Consider the following 14,802-nt stretch of genomic DNA (forward strand, 5'->3'; position numbering starts at 1 on the left):
TTTGCCATTATTAACTTGTTAATGTGTATACAATAGTGTGGAGTATTGATTCAGTAATGGTCGAAAATTTGTTTTTTTTTTTATTCACGTTGATTGGTTTTGGGTTCTGTTTTTTTTAGGGTTCGTGTTAATTGATACGTATGATTTTGTAGGTTTTTAGGATATTACAAAAGTAATATTTTTCCCATGAATTAATGCTACAAGATATCCGTTTATTATAAGTTTTATAGAAATCTCTTTCACAGACAAGATGCAATAAAAATGCGAACATAATGCCTGATGGTAGACATAATTAATATTTCTTCTAGCTATTGAATTTAACTTATTTGGTTAATGGAGACAATCTAGATGTTAGTAAAAATGATGGAATTTAATAAGACCATTTAGAATGTTGAGGGCATAGGGGACTACTATATTTACAGGGAAAATTCAAGGCGGAAGGAGCTGCTAGTAAAAGTTAAAAAGGGGTTATATCATGTATATTATTAATAAATGATATACAAGACGAATGTACTGTGCAGACGATTATTGCAAACACGTATTTATATTCTAAACTACCTTGTTTGTGTATTTTCTTTTAGTGATTTTTGTTATAGTCCAAAATGTGTATGATAGTAAATCATTTAGATTGCCAGTGTCCACACTAATGCAACATGATGTGTGATGTCTAAGGCCTTATTCAAACTGTACACAATTTTCTAATTGTTCATTGATTACACGGAGTAGTATGGGCGGCGTTATTTTAAATTCAGTGTACGAAATTTTGTCATGGTATTATATAGAAGAGGAATATATATTGTGGTGACATTTGTTAATTAGGTTAGGTACAATTTAAATAGTGCTAGTAATAATGTATGTCTTATTTTTTTGAAAGATTTGTAGTTTCACAAATAATACTACATTTACAAAAACATCTTTTGGTAATACATTGTTGCTTTATTCTCAATAAATACCAAAACGGGAACCCAAAACCAATCACAGGCACAGCATCTCAGCGGTTAAAGAAGTTGTATTGTTTTGCAGCCGGTAAAACCACTGCCGCTGCGAGCGGTGAACGCCAGCGCGGTCGGTAATAGCACGTGTAACGTTAGTTCCTTGCTCAATCACTCCGCAGCATCCACCAATAGGTCAGTCCACTGACGTGTCATCCTTGTTTTATTATATCCCCCCGGTGTGGCGGGTTCAGGGTGATTCCTTAAGGTTTGTTCGGTTAGGTGCGAGGTTGTTTGATTTCTTGCAAATTGATTGTTATTAAAAGGCTGGTTCAGATATTCAACTCATAAGACCGCTTCTCCTTCATGTTGACTATGTGGTGAACATAAAGCCTTGCCATTATAGAATGGGATGGGATGGTGAATGTGATTTTTATAAAGTTTTATTTTAAAAAGGAATGATTTCTCTTCGCCAGAATTTACTCTACTTCTACTCTTGATTATGTGGAATCATCCTGGACTCGTTTTTATTCCAAATTTTATGACTATTTTTTATGTAAATCAGTCTCAGATATTTAAATTCTTTGAAAATTTCACTCTCATTGCATGCATTGTACAATACCATCATTCCATTACACAAAACCAAAATTATTTCTGAAATTATATGCGGGAAATTTGAATAACAAGTGTATTAAAGATACACTATTTCAAAAATAATTTTCGTTGTTTACAAAAGTATTTGGAGTTTATGAATCATTGGTGGAAAACGAACGATTAATGGTGCAGTTACGTGGATTATGAGCCTTCTCGAAACGTATAATTTATCGTGTGTTAACTTATATTAGCAATTTGACTAAGAATTGCACGTTATTATCGAGTAGAAATCCAATATGAACGGTATTTTGACTTGTCAAAGTCTGTGTTTATTTTAGTTTATTTTATAAGAGAACTGTTCGTGAGTAAGTGTAGCGTGGTGAAATGAAATAGTATAGTGTAACTGCACCATTAGCGCAGTAGGTAGTGTGTACCGGCACGGTGTGTGTGGACGCGTTGTTACGTAGAGGCGGCGGTGCGTGTTGCAGCCTGAGCAGCGCGCTGGTGTCGGGCGCGACGGGCGCGTCGGGCGCGTCCACGCCCAGCAAGCCGCCGCCCGCGCCCAGCCCGCCGCACGCGCACGCGCCGCACCTGCCGCACGCGCCGCACCTGCCGCACGCGCCGCACTTACAGCACGTCGCGCTCGCGCAGCATGCGCGGCCTAATAACACCGGTGAGTTGTAACATCCTGTATACAATATTAGTATTTTTTTTAAAATGTATGAAGAAAACAATTTTAAGCTTTAAAGAAACAATACTTTCAATGTGGGCATTATAAATTATTTTTTTGTCGTTTCCTGCGTTGAAAAAGGGCTATGGTTTATTAAAAATTATTTTGAAATAGTGAAAAGAAGAATAATAAGAATAAACTGGTGAAAGCGGACATGCAGAGTGGTCGTGAAATTACGACCAAGCTCCCTAAGTAAGCTTAGAAAAAAAGAAATCATACATGTTGCAAGTTTTTTCATTTTCTATGTTGTGTATTGCTACAAAAATCAGACAACTCTAAGCCATCAAATATTTATATTTAAAAAAATTAAACAGGACCAAATAAAATTTGAACATTTATTCGTTATGCCTAGAATATATAACGTATTTGATTCAAAAATGCTATAACATAATTAAATACTCTGATCATATTTAATATTATACCCATCTTATAGAACACCCTGTATAATTCATATCCTCTTAAAATTAATCCCATTTAGATGAATTTATGCTCATTAAGCCTTCAGTTGGACCTTCATAATGTGCCTTCAAACTAATTAAGTGTTTAAACCAGATAAAAACAAAAATCAAAGTACCCTGCACAATAACTATAGATTATGACGAAATGTACAAAAAGCTACTTTTGCGTAAAGTTATTGAACTATTTTATAAAAGGTTTCACCGAATTGCCATCGTAGATATTATTGTTACAATAAATAGGCAGGCAGATAACATCGTTTAAACAATATCGCTCCTATAAAAAATATGAATTACTAAATTTATTCAATTCATTATCTCATGACTCAAGCTATAATATTTTAATTTCCAATAGAACTTTTATCAATTTCGCAAGCAATAAATATAAACACGGGCAAAAACTTTGATTATTTCAACGATCTGCACGCATTCGAATTTCAAGTCTATTTAAATGTACGTAAAGCGATTTCCACATTAATTACACCGCGCGTGAATAATGAGCGTGCGTTTCCACCCGCCGTGTAACAATATAAACACCACACGTAAGTGTAATTAAAGCGTCGTTATCGCTCACGATAAGACACGGCGTTGTTTACAAACTATACGTGGTTATCGCGTAGTGAATGGAGCACGAGAACTGACATCCTCATTACTGACGCCGAGTAACGCTCGCTGGCGGCGCGCCAACCCCCCGCGCTCACTGGCGCCGCGCCAGCCGCGCCACACCGCGCCGCACCGCGACAGTGGCCGCACCGATTCACTGCCTTCGACACGAACTGATTATTAAAAAAAAAAATGGTTTCGCGCGTAAACTACGGATAAATATGGACGATGGTAACGATGGACGTTATTGTGTGTTGTGTGTGCATGTGTTTTTATAAATCGAAGTGTGTTGGAGTAATGTTTGGACGCGCGTCGGTTTGCTGCGCAGTATGTCGTGTTTATGTTTGATCAAGTTCAATGTTAGTTATGTAATGATTGTTTGGCGATGACATGCGAGTTTTGTGGCTCTGAGGGCGCGAGGTGGTCTAACCTCGACACGGTACGTCCGCACACCAAACATACACTTCACGTGCGTAAATACACTGCTTGTTGCGGCATTCGTAAATATCATAAAATCCCGGAAGCCGCGCTTTTTCCATTGAACATTTACGAAATCCGTTGGAATATACGTTTATAGCGCTTGGCTGGATTTATTGCTTGAGTTAGTCATCGTACGAAACGCTAAATATTTTTTCTAGTGTAATTTTTTTTTAAAGATTTTGTTAAGGTAAGAAAACGTAAATACAATAAATAAATCCTAGGGTGTTAAAGTTTCCCGCCAATTTTCTTGTGTACATCTTTTGTTGATATAGCCATATTGATAGGCATCACTACGTCACTCTAAGGACATAAAATGCACCTTTGGGAATAATAATGATTTTTTAAAATAGCACGCTTAAGTAATAAATATGGTTGTCTACATTCATTGCTATTTTTCATAATATAAAGTCAGTTTACCAATCAATGTCAATAGTTTTTTTTTTATAAAGTACGGGTGGCAACCCTAGAGCCTACCGCCATATCGGGCACAAAGTCCAGACTCCGGGCTAATACTGAGCAGAAAAACCAAATATCTCTTCGTCCGACCCGGGATTCGAACTCAGGACCTTAGAGCGCTGCCGTACCGTGCATGCAGTACAACTACACCGCCAAGGTAGTCACTTACATAGCGCGTATATTTTTTCCTGAGGTCTCGCTATAACTTCGTTTTCCTACATAAAACATATTGTGTCATGCGGTTGAGACGTGATATTAAATGTAGGTTAATATTATTAATGGTTATTGTAGTAACATTTTCCGTGCATCGATCCTTTTCACAATGTATAACAGTGCAATAAAATTAATTGTAATCGTGCATACTTCTATATCAATTTTGTAGATAATGTAGCATAGATTGATATATGTGATTAAATTGTTCCAAGAACTTCAACTGAACTAGTTTCGTAGTTAAAATCGATACATACAATGAGTAAGGTCAACATATTTTTATTTATTTTATATCCATAATGTGTAAAATTTATCCTTATTTTTATATACCAACATCACCTAAGGGCTTGGTCAAGTTGAGGGTTTCAAGGAAGTTCCAATGTAAAGTTTCGCGATAATACGTTGTCTATGCTCAATCCAGGTCAGTGTGCTAAAAAATATTTGAATCCGTTCAGCGGTTTTTGCGTGATTGATTTATATTTTAGCACTTTGCTGAATAGAATATATTAAATGTAGCCTATGTTGATCAGACAAACAGAATAGTTTTTTAGAGGTTTTTTTTTTTACATTTATTCAGTGTTTCCAGAGACCCTGATATATACTCAAAAATTGTAACTTTTTATTATAATAATGTAGATATTATTTGTAAACTCCATACAATCCCAATTCAATTGTATGAAAGCCACAAATATTTCGTTAATCATTGTTGATGATAATAAATTTATTTTATATTGTTATTTGGCACGTTTGATAACAAATAAAGAATACTGAGATTAAGAGGCTGACACTAATTAGTTTGAAGCAAATAAAGAAATATATAAAACTACGAAGGGCGATAGAACTGTGTTGTTTGCCAAATTTTGTAGGAAATTGTCGAGATTTGGCTACGAGTTGATTATAATGAAAAAATGTTTGGGAACTGGCATGGCTGTTGTCATGTCGTAAATAAATAACTAATACGGCTTCGAATGTCTTGAGAAATATATTAGAGTGCCTTAATTAGGGGTACACTCTTGCCTATGCACTAGGGATATGCCTTTGTTATCAACTCTTAGTACTAATACTAATTAAAATAACTACACTATATACAACACATTATCTCAATTGATTAAAATCTATGTTGTAAGCTATTTTATATGGACACAACTAAGTGACCCCTACTGTTCATAGTATGTGGAGTGGAATTCAATGAGAAATGAGTATCTCGCCAATCGACACAATTATGCCGGCCTGTTTGAATCTGGATATACATGAACTCATCCCTGAACAAATAGACCACTATGGCGGAACTGGTGGTGGATTATCCCTACCAATACATGACCTGGTCCCTAATTACGTACATCACTATGGCGGGACTAATGATAGATTATCCCTACTACGAACCTACAAGCTTTGTTGGAAAAATGTATAAGTAATATGTTGTTTGTTGCAGAAGTAGTGGAGAATGGTCCTGTGTCGAACACAACCACGCATCTACCGCCGCCCCCAACGCAACCTCCGCCCGTGAGTACAAATAGCGAAATACTTATCTAATCCGAGCACACTCACATAGCGCTGATTTTGAAATACACCAAAATCATTGAAGGAAGAAATGTGAATTAATGTCTAAACAATTTGCAATTATTTTAGATGTAATTGGCAGGTTGGAATAAAGAGAATTTGAAGAGACATAATTTACATTTAGTTCACTGAATTCAGTGTACATAGACAATAATAAGCGTATAATTATGGTAGGAATTATTAGTAAGTATTTGTAGTCTAGTCGGCTTCTGCGTTATTATGGCGGCGCGTCAACTCGTAATGTTTGACGCGGCGAGAGTTTGTTTGACGCGTTCCTGCTAGATACATTAGGTTTGATTCAACATCCTGTATTCACTGGAATGTGTTGTTATTAAAGAGGTCAGTCGGTTATATTGATTTTAATTTTAGGAAAATTTTTATGTCTATTTATATAGAAAGTATAACGTGATATCCTTTAAGGCGATACCTTAAGGTCCATTTTCATACATTTTGTTTCACCTTTAATCTGGGTAACTAAACAAGTATTGGTAAGTAGTAATTTCGTCATATTAAATTTTGAAGGCCGAAATATCCATGATTATTAATTATTTTTACGTTTTTCTTTCAACTGCGAGAACTAATCACTAACTAGACGTGAATTTAAATTCTTTACTTGCCAATACTTGTTTAGTTACCCAGATTAAAGGTGAAACAAAATGTATGAAAATGGACCTTGAGGTATCGCCTTAATATAAAGTTTTATAGAACAGCGGATCACACATAAATTTTTTGTCTATTGCGTCAACGTTCGGATTTGGGTTTTTATTTGATTATTCTGTTTCGGTTGTCACATAGTGGTATTTATGATATACATTCAGTTATTGTGGAGGTTAGGAGTCCCAAAATTTTAATGTCTTGTGATTAATAAATGGGTGTGGTTGTTTGCAGACGTCAAAAAGTTCGTCGGTGCCGCTGGTGGGCGTCCCGTCGGCGCCGGCGCCGGTCGGAGCCGCGCCGCCCGCCAGCGCAGCCGCGCCGCCCAGCAGCAGCGCGCCCGCGCCCGCCGCCGCGCCCGCGCCCGCGCCCGCCGCGCGCTCCGCCGCGCCCTCGCCGCTCACGCTCAACGGACCCACGCAGCCCGCGCACCACACCACACACACCACGCACACCACACACACGCCGCACACGCCCATACACATACTCAACAAGTGAGTACAAAACCATAAATATACTAAGATTTACAAACATCATCATGTTTAATATCAATGTTGGTTGTTGTTGACTTGAGTGTGTGATACTAATTCGACCAACATTGTTACTATATCCCTTATTGATAGAAGAGTACCACAAGTGTCTTACCGAAAATCGTAATGGGTTTTCTTCCTGACTAGATGTATAAACGTGACCTAGTCAATACTGTGTGAATGGATGGTATTTATACTACACTGAAAATAACTAATAGACACTAATAAAGACGTGTTGAAATTTGTCTCGTGCAATCTACTTTGTAACAAGTTTATCGACATTATGAATAAGTCAACGGTACAACTAGAATAAAAATAAAAATTGTTTTGTTTTGATATTGAACTCTTCATAGTAATTTTTTATTGTTGACCTTACTATAGGTTATTTTTTATAATCTGTGTTCTAATTGTGTATATAATTGGCAGTGGGAGAGTGAGCGAGGCGCCGAGCACGCCGGTGGGGTTGTCGCTGAGCGGGTCGAGCGCGGCGACGCCGGCGGTGTCGGCGGGGTCGGGCGGCGCCGCGCCCGCGCCCGGCACGCCCGCGCCCTCCGCCGCGCCGCTCGGCACCGCCTCCCTCAAGAGCATGGCGCAGGAGGCCGTGCAGCGAGCAGGACTCGACCATCACCACCAGGTCGTTACCACGTACTCGACGTTATTTGTAACGTTACCAAGTAGTGGTGCTAGTGGAAGGATAGTTCTATCCGCCACATTAACGACAACCATACACTATATGTTAAATCCACCACAGTGACCCACCAAGTGTGTCGCGTTGCGGGATCACCCGTGTTTTAAATAATTCAGCTTAATTGTGTCGACTGGTGAGGGGTAATCAGTTATCGTCAGTCGACACTATCTAGATCCTACTTCACTTACCATCAAGTACAGTGTAGTCACTTTGCTGTACTCTTATAAAAATAAGCTTATGTCTAAATATTAATGGGTACTTCGTCAATTGTTTCATACTAAAAAAATATTGGTCTCATTATTTGACTTTATACAATAAAACTAATAGTAGTTGCATGGCTACTTCATTGCACATGATATTGAGTATATTATAATCGACAAATAAAATATCTCTCATCCCTCAATGTCGATCTACCCTTAAAATATCTAACGTAATAATTTCTCTCTTTCCAGACTGTAAGACGAGGTGTGTCGATGGCACAAGCGCACATTCCGCCGCTATTAGGCGTCGCGCCTTTAGGACCTCAACCGCTCAACACTGTGAGTACCAATATACTATACTGTGAGATTTCATATCGTCATTTTGTTAGATGTATCAGGCGTCAGTATCGATATCGACTGTCGATTATACTTTTATAATTTGAATTTAGAGCTCTATAGTAATACTTAAAAAGTACGTACAGATTGTGAATTATCGATAATCCAATATTGAATTATTCAACATTCATTCTTATGATGGAATCAACATCTAAATATTTATCTAAAAGTAAAGATAATTTCTCGATATCATTAGTATCTAGTATCGAATTTTCGTTATCATATCATCAATATCGACGCCTAAAATATCAAAACCTATTTCAATTAAGTTCGTACTTGTTCAGGAAGTACTCACAAGGTGCAGAATAATGACACGTTATTGTGAATGTTTCAGGATCATCAACTGCAATTCCAAATGATGGAGTCGGCGTTCTACCACATGCCACACCCCTCGGACTCCGAGAGGACGAGGGTATACCTGCCGAGAAATATATGCCGGACGCCAGAATACTATAACCAGGTAAATAATTAGGACTCGTGTAGTTATACTGAAGCACATCCTTATTGCGATGTTTGTTTTGTGACTCCATTGTAACGACACTAGAAATATCGATATTGCCATTAATACTTCTATTATAGTGAAATGTTGAATATCGATGTTTGTTGTTCAATATTTGTTATATGGCTGATTAATGTGAGAACTCTTTGTTTAAAAAAAATGTTATTAAATTGATGTTAGTGGTACACCCGATTTTTTCCCCTCTGTCCTTTATACTTACTGTTTACAGCTAGTAGTGACGTCATTCAATTATATAAAAATATTATCCGTATAAAGATTCTTTTCATAGGAATTTGAAGAAGCAAATGAGAACATTGGCATATTTAGCTAATGGTCAATGAATGCAACATCTCTTGTCAATTGATACATTCTTTGAAGGAAAATCTGCATAATTGTGCTAATCGTCAATGGACGAAACATCCCCTCTGCCAATTGAGATTTTCGTTGAACTTCATTTTCGTGTTGGAGAAAAAACTAAATGGTTATTTTGTTTTTTTTCAGGTGCTGCTACCCCATTCGGACTCTGTAGAGTTCTTCCAGCGGCTATCTACGGAGACATTGTTCTTCGTGTTCTACTACATGGAGGGCACGAAGGCGCAGTACCTCGCAGCTAAGGCGCTCAAGAAGCAGAGCTGGCGGTTCCACACCAAATACATGATGTGGTTCCAGAGGCACGAGGAGCCCAAGGTCATTAATGAGGAATATGAACAGGTATGTATCACAGAAGAATGGTTGGGCAGAGCTTGCATGTACAAATTGGACACGAATATCGACTGATAAACCCATCGTGCAAAACATCGGCGCGTAGGACGTCAAACCGAATATTGAAGAACGTGCTCACGACTCGTACTTCTATCTAAACAGCATAATTGGGTTTTGTGAAATGAATACAAATGGAAAACTGCATAAAATATGTCGCTTAAAAATTAAAACATACAAGCTGGTTTCTACTAACCGCAGTCTCAACTTGGCCACTATATCCTATGAGACTATCAGATCTTAAAGTACTAGATGGTTGTTGAGAGTTTTGTCTCTTGTAGACCGGTAATTGTTGAAAGCAATACTTCAGAATTACAACGTGTTGTTTATTTTTCCAGGGCACATACATATACTTCGACTACGAGAAGTGGGGCCAGCGCAAGAAGGAGGGCTTCACGTTCGAGTACAAGTACTTAGAGGACCGCGACCTGAACTGAGCCGGCGCGGAGGGTGAGCCCCCGCGGTGCCGCGCCCCCGCCGCCGCCCGCCCAGCTGACTCCCGCGCGCCGGAGCGGTCTCAACCACGCGCTCGGCGGGACATCCCCTCCCCTCACACTTATTTATTGTCACATCGCAGCGTTTGTGTTCGATACGTCAGCCTCGCCTAATCGCATTCGAGTTATCATTATGTAATTATCGCATATATTTGCATAAATTTATGTTGAGCGTACGTTATCCAATGTCCCGAGGTCGTCGACCCGCGTTTTTTAAGTTCCTATTAATATTAAACGTGATTGAACGTATCGGTCTTCGTCGACGCGTGGTTGAGCTTCCGTCCGCATTAGCTATCTGTTACGAGTGAGCCGACATCGGTGCGGCACCAGATGGACGTTATATCACGTTTACAATCAGTACATGTTGGCAGCATCGACGTCACACGACGACAACGCAGCCATATTTTCTACACACAAATGTACCATATAGAACATTCCTATTTTTAGGAAAAGTATAGTGTCATTCATGATTTTTTATTATACATATTGTTTGATGTTAATTGGTAGTCTGGTAATTAAAAAAGTACCTGAGAAAAAAAATAATGATCAAAACGATTACGTGAGTCGGTATTTTGCAGGGACGGTGATTTGCGATGCTTATTGTATAGAGAAAAATTTTATTATTGTATTACTAAAAATCGGTTCAATTTGATCTCTGTGATGATTCGCTGAACCAATAGCGGCTAGTGATTACTAATAGTGCTGTCACAAGTACGGACAGTTTTGTCGACAGTCAGACGCCGACACGGCTATACATAAGTTCGCGCGGCTCTAGCGACGGTAATGCGCCGCTTTACACTCGCAGATACCGTCCGAACGCCACCACGATCAAAACTGTCCCCGCTTGCAACGCTAACGAATACCGACCGTGATGTGATGTGAACGAAAATCATGACAATGTCACCCAAACTGTTGTAAAATAACTTCATACTTCTGGCAGTTGCTGATTAGCTTTTGTAAGAACAAGCGACACATCTCTCGCAACAGCGCGTAGTGCCGTCGGCGAGTCGGCGCATTGTGATATTGTATTAGGGTCCCGGAGCGCGGCCCCTAGCGGACGGACGTCGCCGCGTGCGCCTGCGCACGGACGGTACACTTGATGGATACGTGACGACTGATATTATGTATGGCTCGGTGAATGTATGTGTTTTGGTATATAAACGGAACTCACATTATTTAGCCGCTGTAAAACGAAGTCTGGAGTGATATAGTGAAGTGAAAGGAGACCGCGACTGAAGCAATGGTCTTCTGGCGATGAGGTTGGGAAAAGCGGATATGTTAAGGCTCTCGCACGGCGGCGACGTCCCCTCAGACATTAGTGTAGGCGAGATCTACGTCCCAATGTTACAAGTGACTTAATATTTGTATATCGTTTAATATTGCGGGGCCACCGGTGACTACGAAGCTGCCGATTCAGTGATATATTTACATATAAGATAGTTTGTACGTTTGTATCTCAATGTCGCTGAATTGTGTGTGTTGAGCAGAAATAATAGTAATCTGTCGCAACTAAGCGCCTCGGTTGTTTTCGTATTTCTATTATATCACGATAATGATTACAGTTAAATTGGTTTAACACGTTAGTAAAATTTAGTGTATGCATTTGCTATCTTATTACCGCTCAATAAGTGTCCTCCATATTAGTAGTTCAGTAACCGAGAATCGCCGAGGCGCGGAGTGAGTGTCGACGGATCGTGCCTCGCCCCGGACCACTGACCCGCGCTGGATCGGCGCGCCTTCGTAGTGTGGTCCCGACTCGTGTGTGAGTGTGTGTACTCTCGCCAAACGGTACAGTGACAAAGCAATAATTATACGAATAAGTGACATCCAACCGCGTTCCGGGACACGTTGTTTTAACTTGTGTAGACGTTGGAGTTAGAAATTTGTTTTAAGTGGTAATTGTGGCGCACCCCGCCGGCGCCGGACCGTCAGCCGTCAAGCTCCGCGCGCCTGCTGCGAGTGTCGCGGCGTGCGCGGGCGCACCGCCAGGCGGCCGCGGCCGCGCACGGCCGGCCCGCAGGCACGCCGACCTTACGGGACTCGCGCTGGTCTTAGCTATAGGTTTAAAGTGTAAAACACTGACAAATCTGATCGAAAATAGTTTATACATTGCATGCTTCTGGTTTGTGAGATGGCGCGGACGGGGTGCGTTCAAATTAGGCGTTAAATATAGTCGCATCTAGATTCAGTGTGCCCGCGCGATACGCTGTCTCGCCTCACGCTCTCAACAATATTGTACATTTTATGTAACTATGTGTAAGAATAAAGTTCAACATACTATAGACGCACGCAAGTATAATGTTATAGAAGCTCAAAGACTCGGAACAATAGACTGAAGTTATGTAAATGTTGAATATGGAATAGTATTAAAAAGAATGTTATGCAAAATGCTTGGATTGAAGTGTGCTCTAAAAATTCTAAACGTAATATTATTATGATTTATTTGGATCTGAGATCTTGTATCGTGCAATAGTCTTGTGACACGCGACCACTTGAACTGAACTCACTCGGGGAACACGTCGAGTACGCTTAGAATTTATATAAACAAAAAGTTTTTCCAAGTGAGATTGGTTCTAGCTAGCGAATCACTTTATTTAGCCCCAATCTGTGTGGAGGTGAAACTTTAATATGTATATAGAATTTTGTTGCCTCCCTTTGAGTAATGCGATAGATGCCGGAGCGAGTCCTGCGCAGGCGCAGGTGAGACAGCGTACTGTAGCGTCGGTGATAATGTTCGCGAAATAGTACTACTGCCAGATGACAAATGCCTTCGACGTACAATGATCGGGATAACACCAAAACAATGTATTCCATTTTGAGAGCCCATAGAGTAATTTTGTAATATTTTCATAGTGAAGTATAGAGCGGGATTGTCGCACAAAGTGGCGAGTGCGTGTGTGATGGTGTGACGGTGGAGTCGCGAACTGCAGGCTGCAGGTGTAAAATGTAAGTGTAAAGCTAGAGTAGGCAGCAGCGAGCGACGCCGCGGCGGGCCCTAGTGGAGCGGTGACGACGCGCGATCTCGTTATTTACGCGTGTAAAGTTGATAGTTTTCACTTTTGTAAAAAGTATATCGTGAGGAAATGAAATGTCGTAAATAATAATTTAAAAAAATTATCTGTACAGTTCTATTTGTATAGAAATAATAAATAACGATTAAAAAAATTTAAAACAAGTTGTGATTTCTTCTTGAAACGCTTAGTGTGTAAGTGCGTCAGTTTATATTATGTTCCGCGCGCCTTGTTTAGTGGCGCCGCGCGGTTTGAGCATTTCTTTTTTTATTTATTTTTCTATTGAAAGGAATGACTGTTTACTTTGTAGAATAAACTCGTAAGAAACCATTTAAACATTTTGTTTGTTTGAGGATCGCACTGATTCCCAGTTTATTAACAATTATTTAACAGTCTATGTATTTGTTGCAAATATATTTATATATGGCACGAAATATTACCACAGTGATGACTTCTGTTTGAAACTAAACTTGCTATGGAATTGCATTAACATATCCTTATTAAAAGTGGTTAATCTAAGAATGTTACACAACAAAAAATCATAGTATTAAATACACATTTTGACACATTCCACTTATTTTGCCGAAATGATAGCACGCCAAATATTGTATTTCATTCTGATACATGAAATTCTTAAATTTAAGGCGATACCTCAAGATTCATTTTCATACATTTTGTTTCACCTTTAATCTGGGTAACTAAACAAGTATTGGCAAGTAAAGAATTTAAATTCACGTCTAGTTAGTGATTAGTTCTCGCAGTTGAAGAAAACGTAAAATAATTAATAATCATGGATATTTCGGCCTTTAAAATTTAATATGACGAAATTTTAAAGGCAGAAATATCCATGATTATTAATTATTTTTACGTTTTTCTTCAACTGCGAGAACTAATCACTAACTAGACGTGAATTTAAATTCTTTACTTGCCAATACTTGTTTAGTTACCCAGATTAAAGCCGAAACAAAATGTATGAAAATGGACCTTGAGGTATCGCCTTAATAAGTTTGGTATCAATGTTTTATTCTCGGGGAACATATAGGGTTTGGTGTATTCATCAACAATTTAAATGAAATTTAAAATATATCTAACCACTTTTCAAATTACTACAAGATCAGATTTTGTTTTTCTGTTGAAGCCAATGGGATGATGAAAATAGCCTCTAGAGAATCTCATGTAGAACACTGTCTTAGGGGAGTATATATACTGATGGCTTATCCTTAGACTCCAACGAGACCTAGGTTTCCTACATATGAAAATATATAGAACCATTTAAAATACTTGAACAATATTTGGGGCTGATTTCAATAAACAATTCCAATGTTTATCTTTAGTCCAGTCCTGGGAGTTAACCAATCTATATGTCATAAAAAAAATAGCTTTTCAAATAAACTATCAGGAATGTTCAATTTTGTCGTACGATCAAAATGTCCGAGTGGGATAGTATATTGAAATCAGCGCTTAGTCAAAAAATGAGTTCAATGGATCGTTTCATTCTCATTATTGAGCCCTCCAAAAAGACGCGTTTGTTATGAAAGACTGGTAATGTGG

At 39.0% G+C, this 14,802-nt stretch overlaps 1 protein-coding gene across 4 annotated transcripts in view; it reads left to right on the forward strand.

Annotated features, from left to right (window-relative positions):
- Positions 1-13,587, forward strand: part of LOC115452650 (CCR4-NOT transcription complex subunit 3) — a 98,133-nt gene extending 84,546 nt beyond the window's left edge. For 2 of the 4 annotated variants that reach the window (XM_037438659.1, XM_037438662.1), the window contains 9 exons: positions 1,024-1,127; positions 1,994-2,199; positions 5,893-5,963; positions 6,909-7,168; positions 7,631-7,838; positions 8,345-8,431; positions 8,823-8,948; positions 9,489-9,698; positions 10,085-13,587. In XM_037438659.1, the coding sequence (XP_037294556.1) occupies positions 1,024-1,127; positions 1,994-2,199; positions 5,893-5,963; positions 6,909-7,168; positions 7,631-7,838; positions 8,345-8,431; positions 8,823-8,948; positions 9,489-9,698; positions 10,085-10,183 (1,371 nt within the window). In that variant the 3' untranslated portion in view covers positions 10,184-13,587. The remainder of the gene's footprint in view (positions 1-1,023; positions 1,128-1,993; positions 2,200-5,892; positions 5,964-6,908; positions 7,169-7,630; positions 7,839-8,344; positions 8,432-8,822; positions 8,949-9,488; positions 9,699-10,084) is intronic. The other 2 variants (XM_037438660.1, XM_037438661.1) reach the window with 2 other exon arrangements.
- The last annotated feature ends 1,215 nt before the right edge of the window (positions 13,588-14,802 follow it).

The sequence above is a fragment of the Manduca sexta genome, chromosome 14 (assembly GCF_014839805.1).
Source record: "Manduca sexta isolate Smith_Timp_Sample1 chromosome 14, JHU_Msex_v1.0, whole genome shotgun sequence".
Taxonomy (NCBI): domain Eukaryota; kingdom Metazoa; phylum Arthropoda; class Insecta; order Lepidoptera; family Sphingidae; genus Manduca; species Manduca sexta.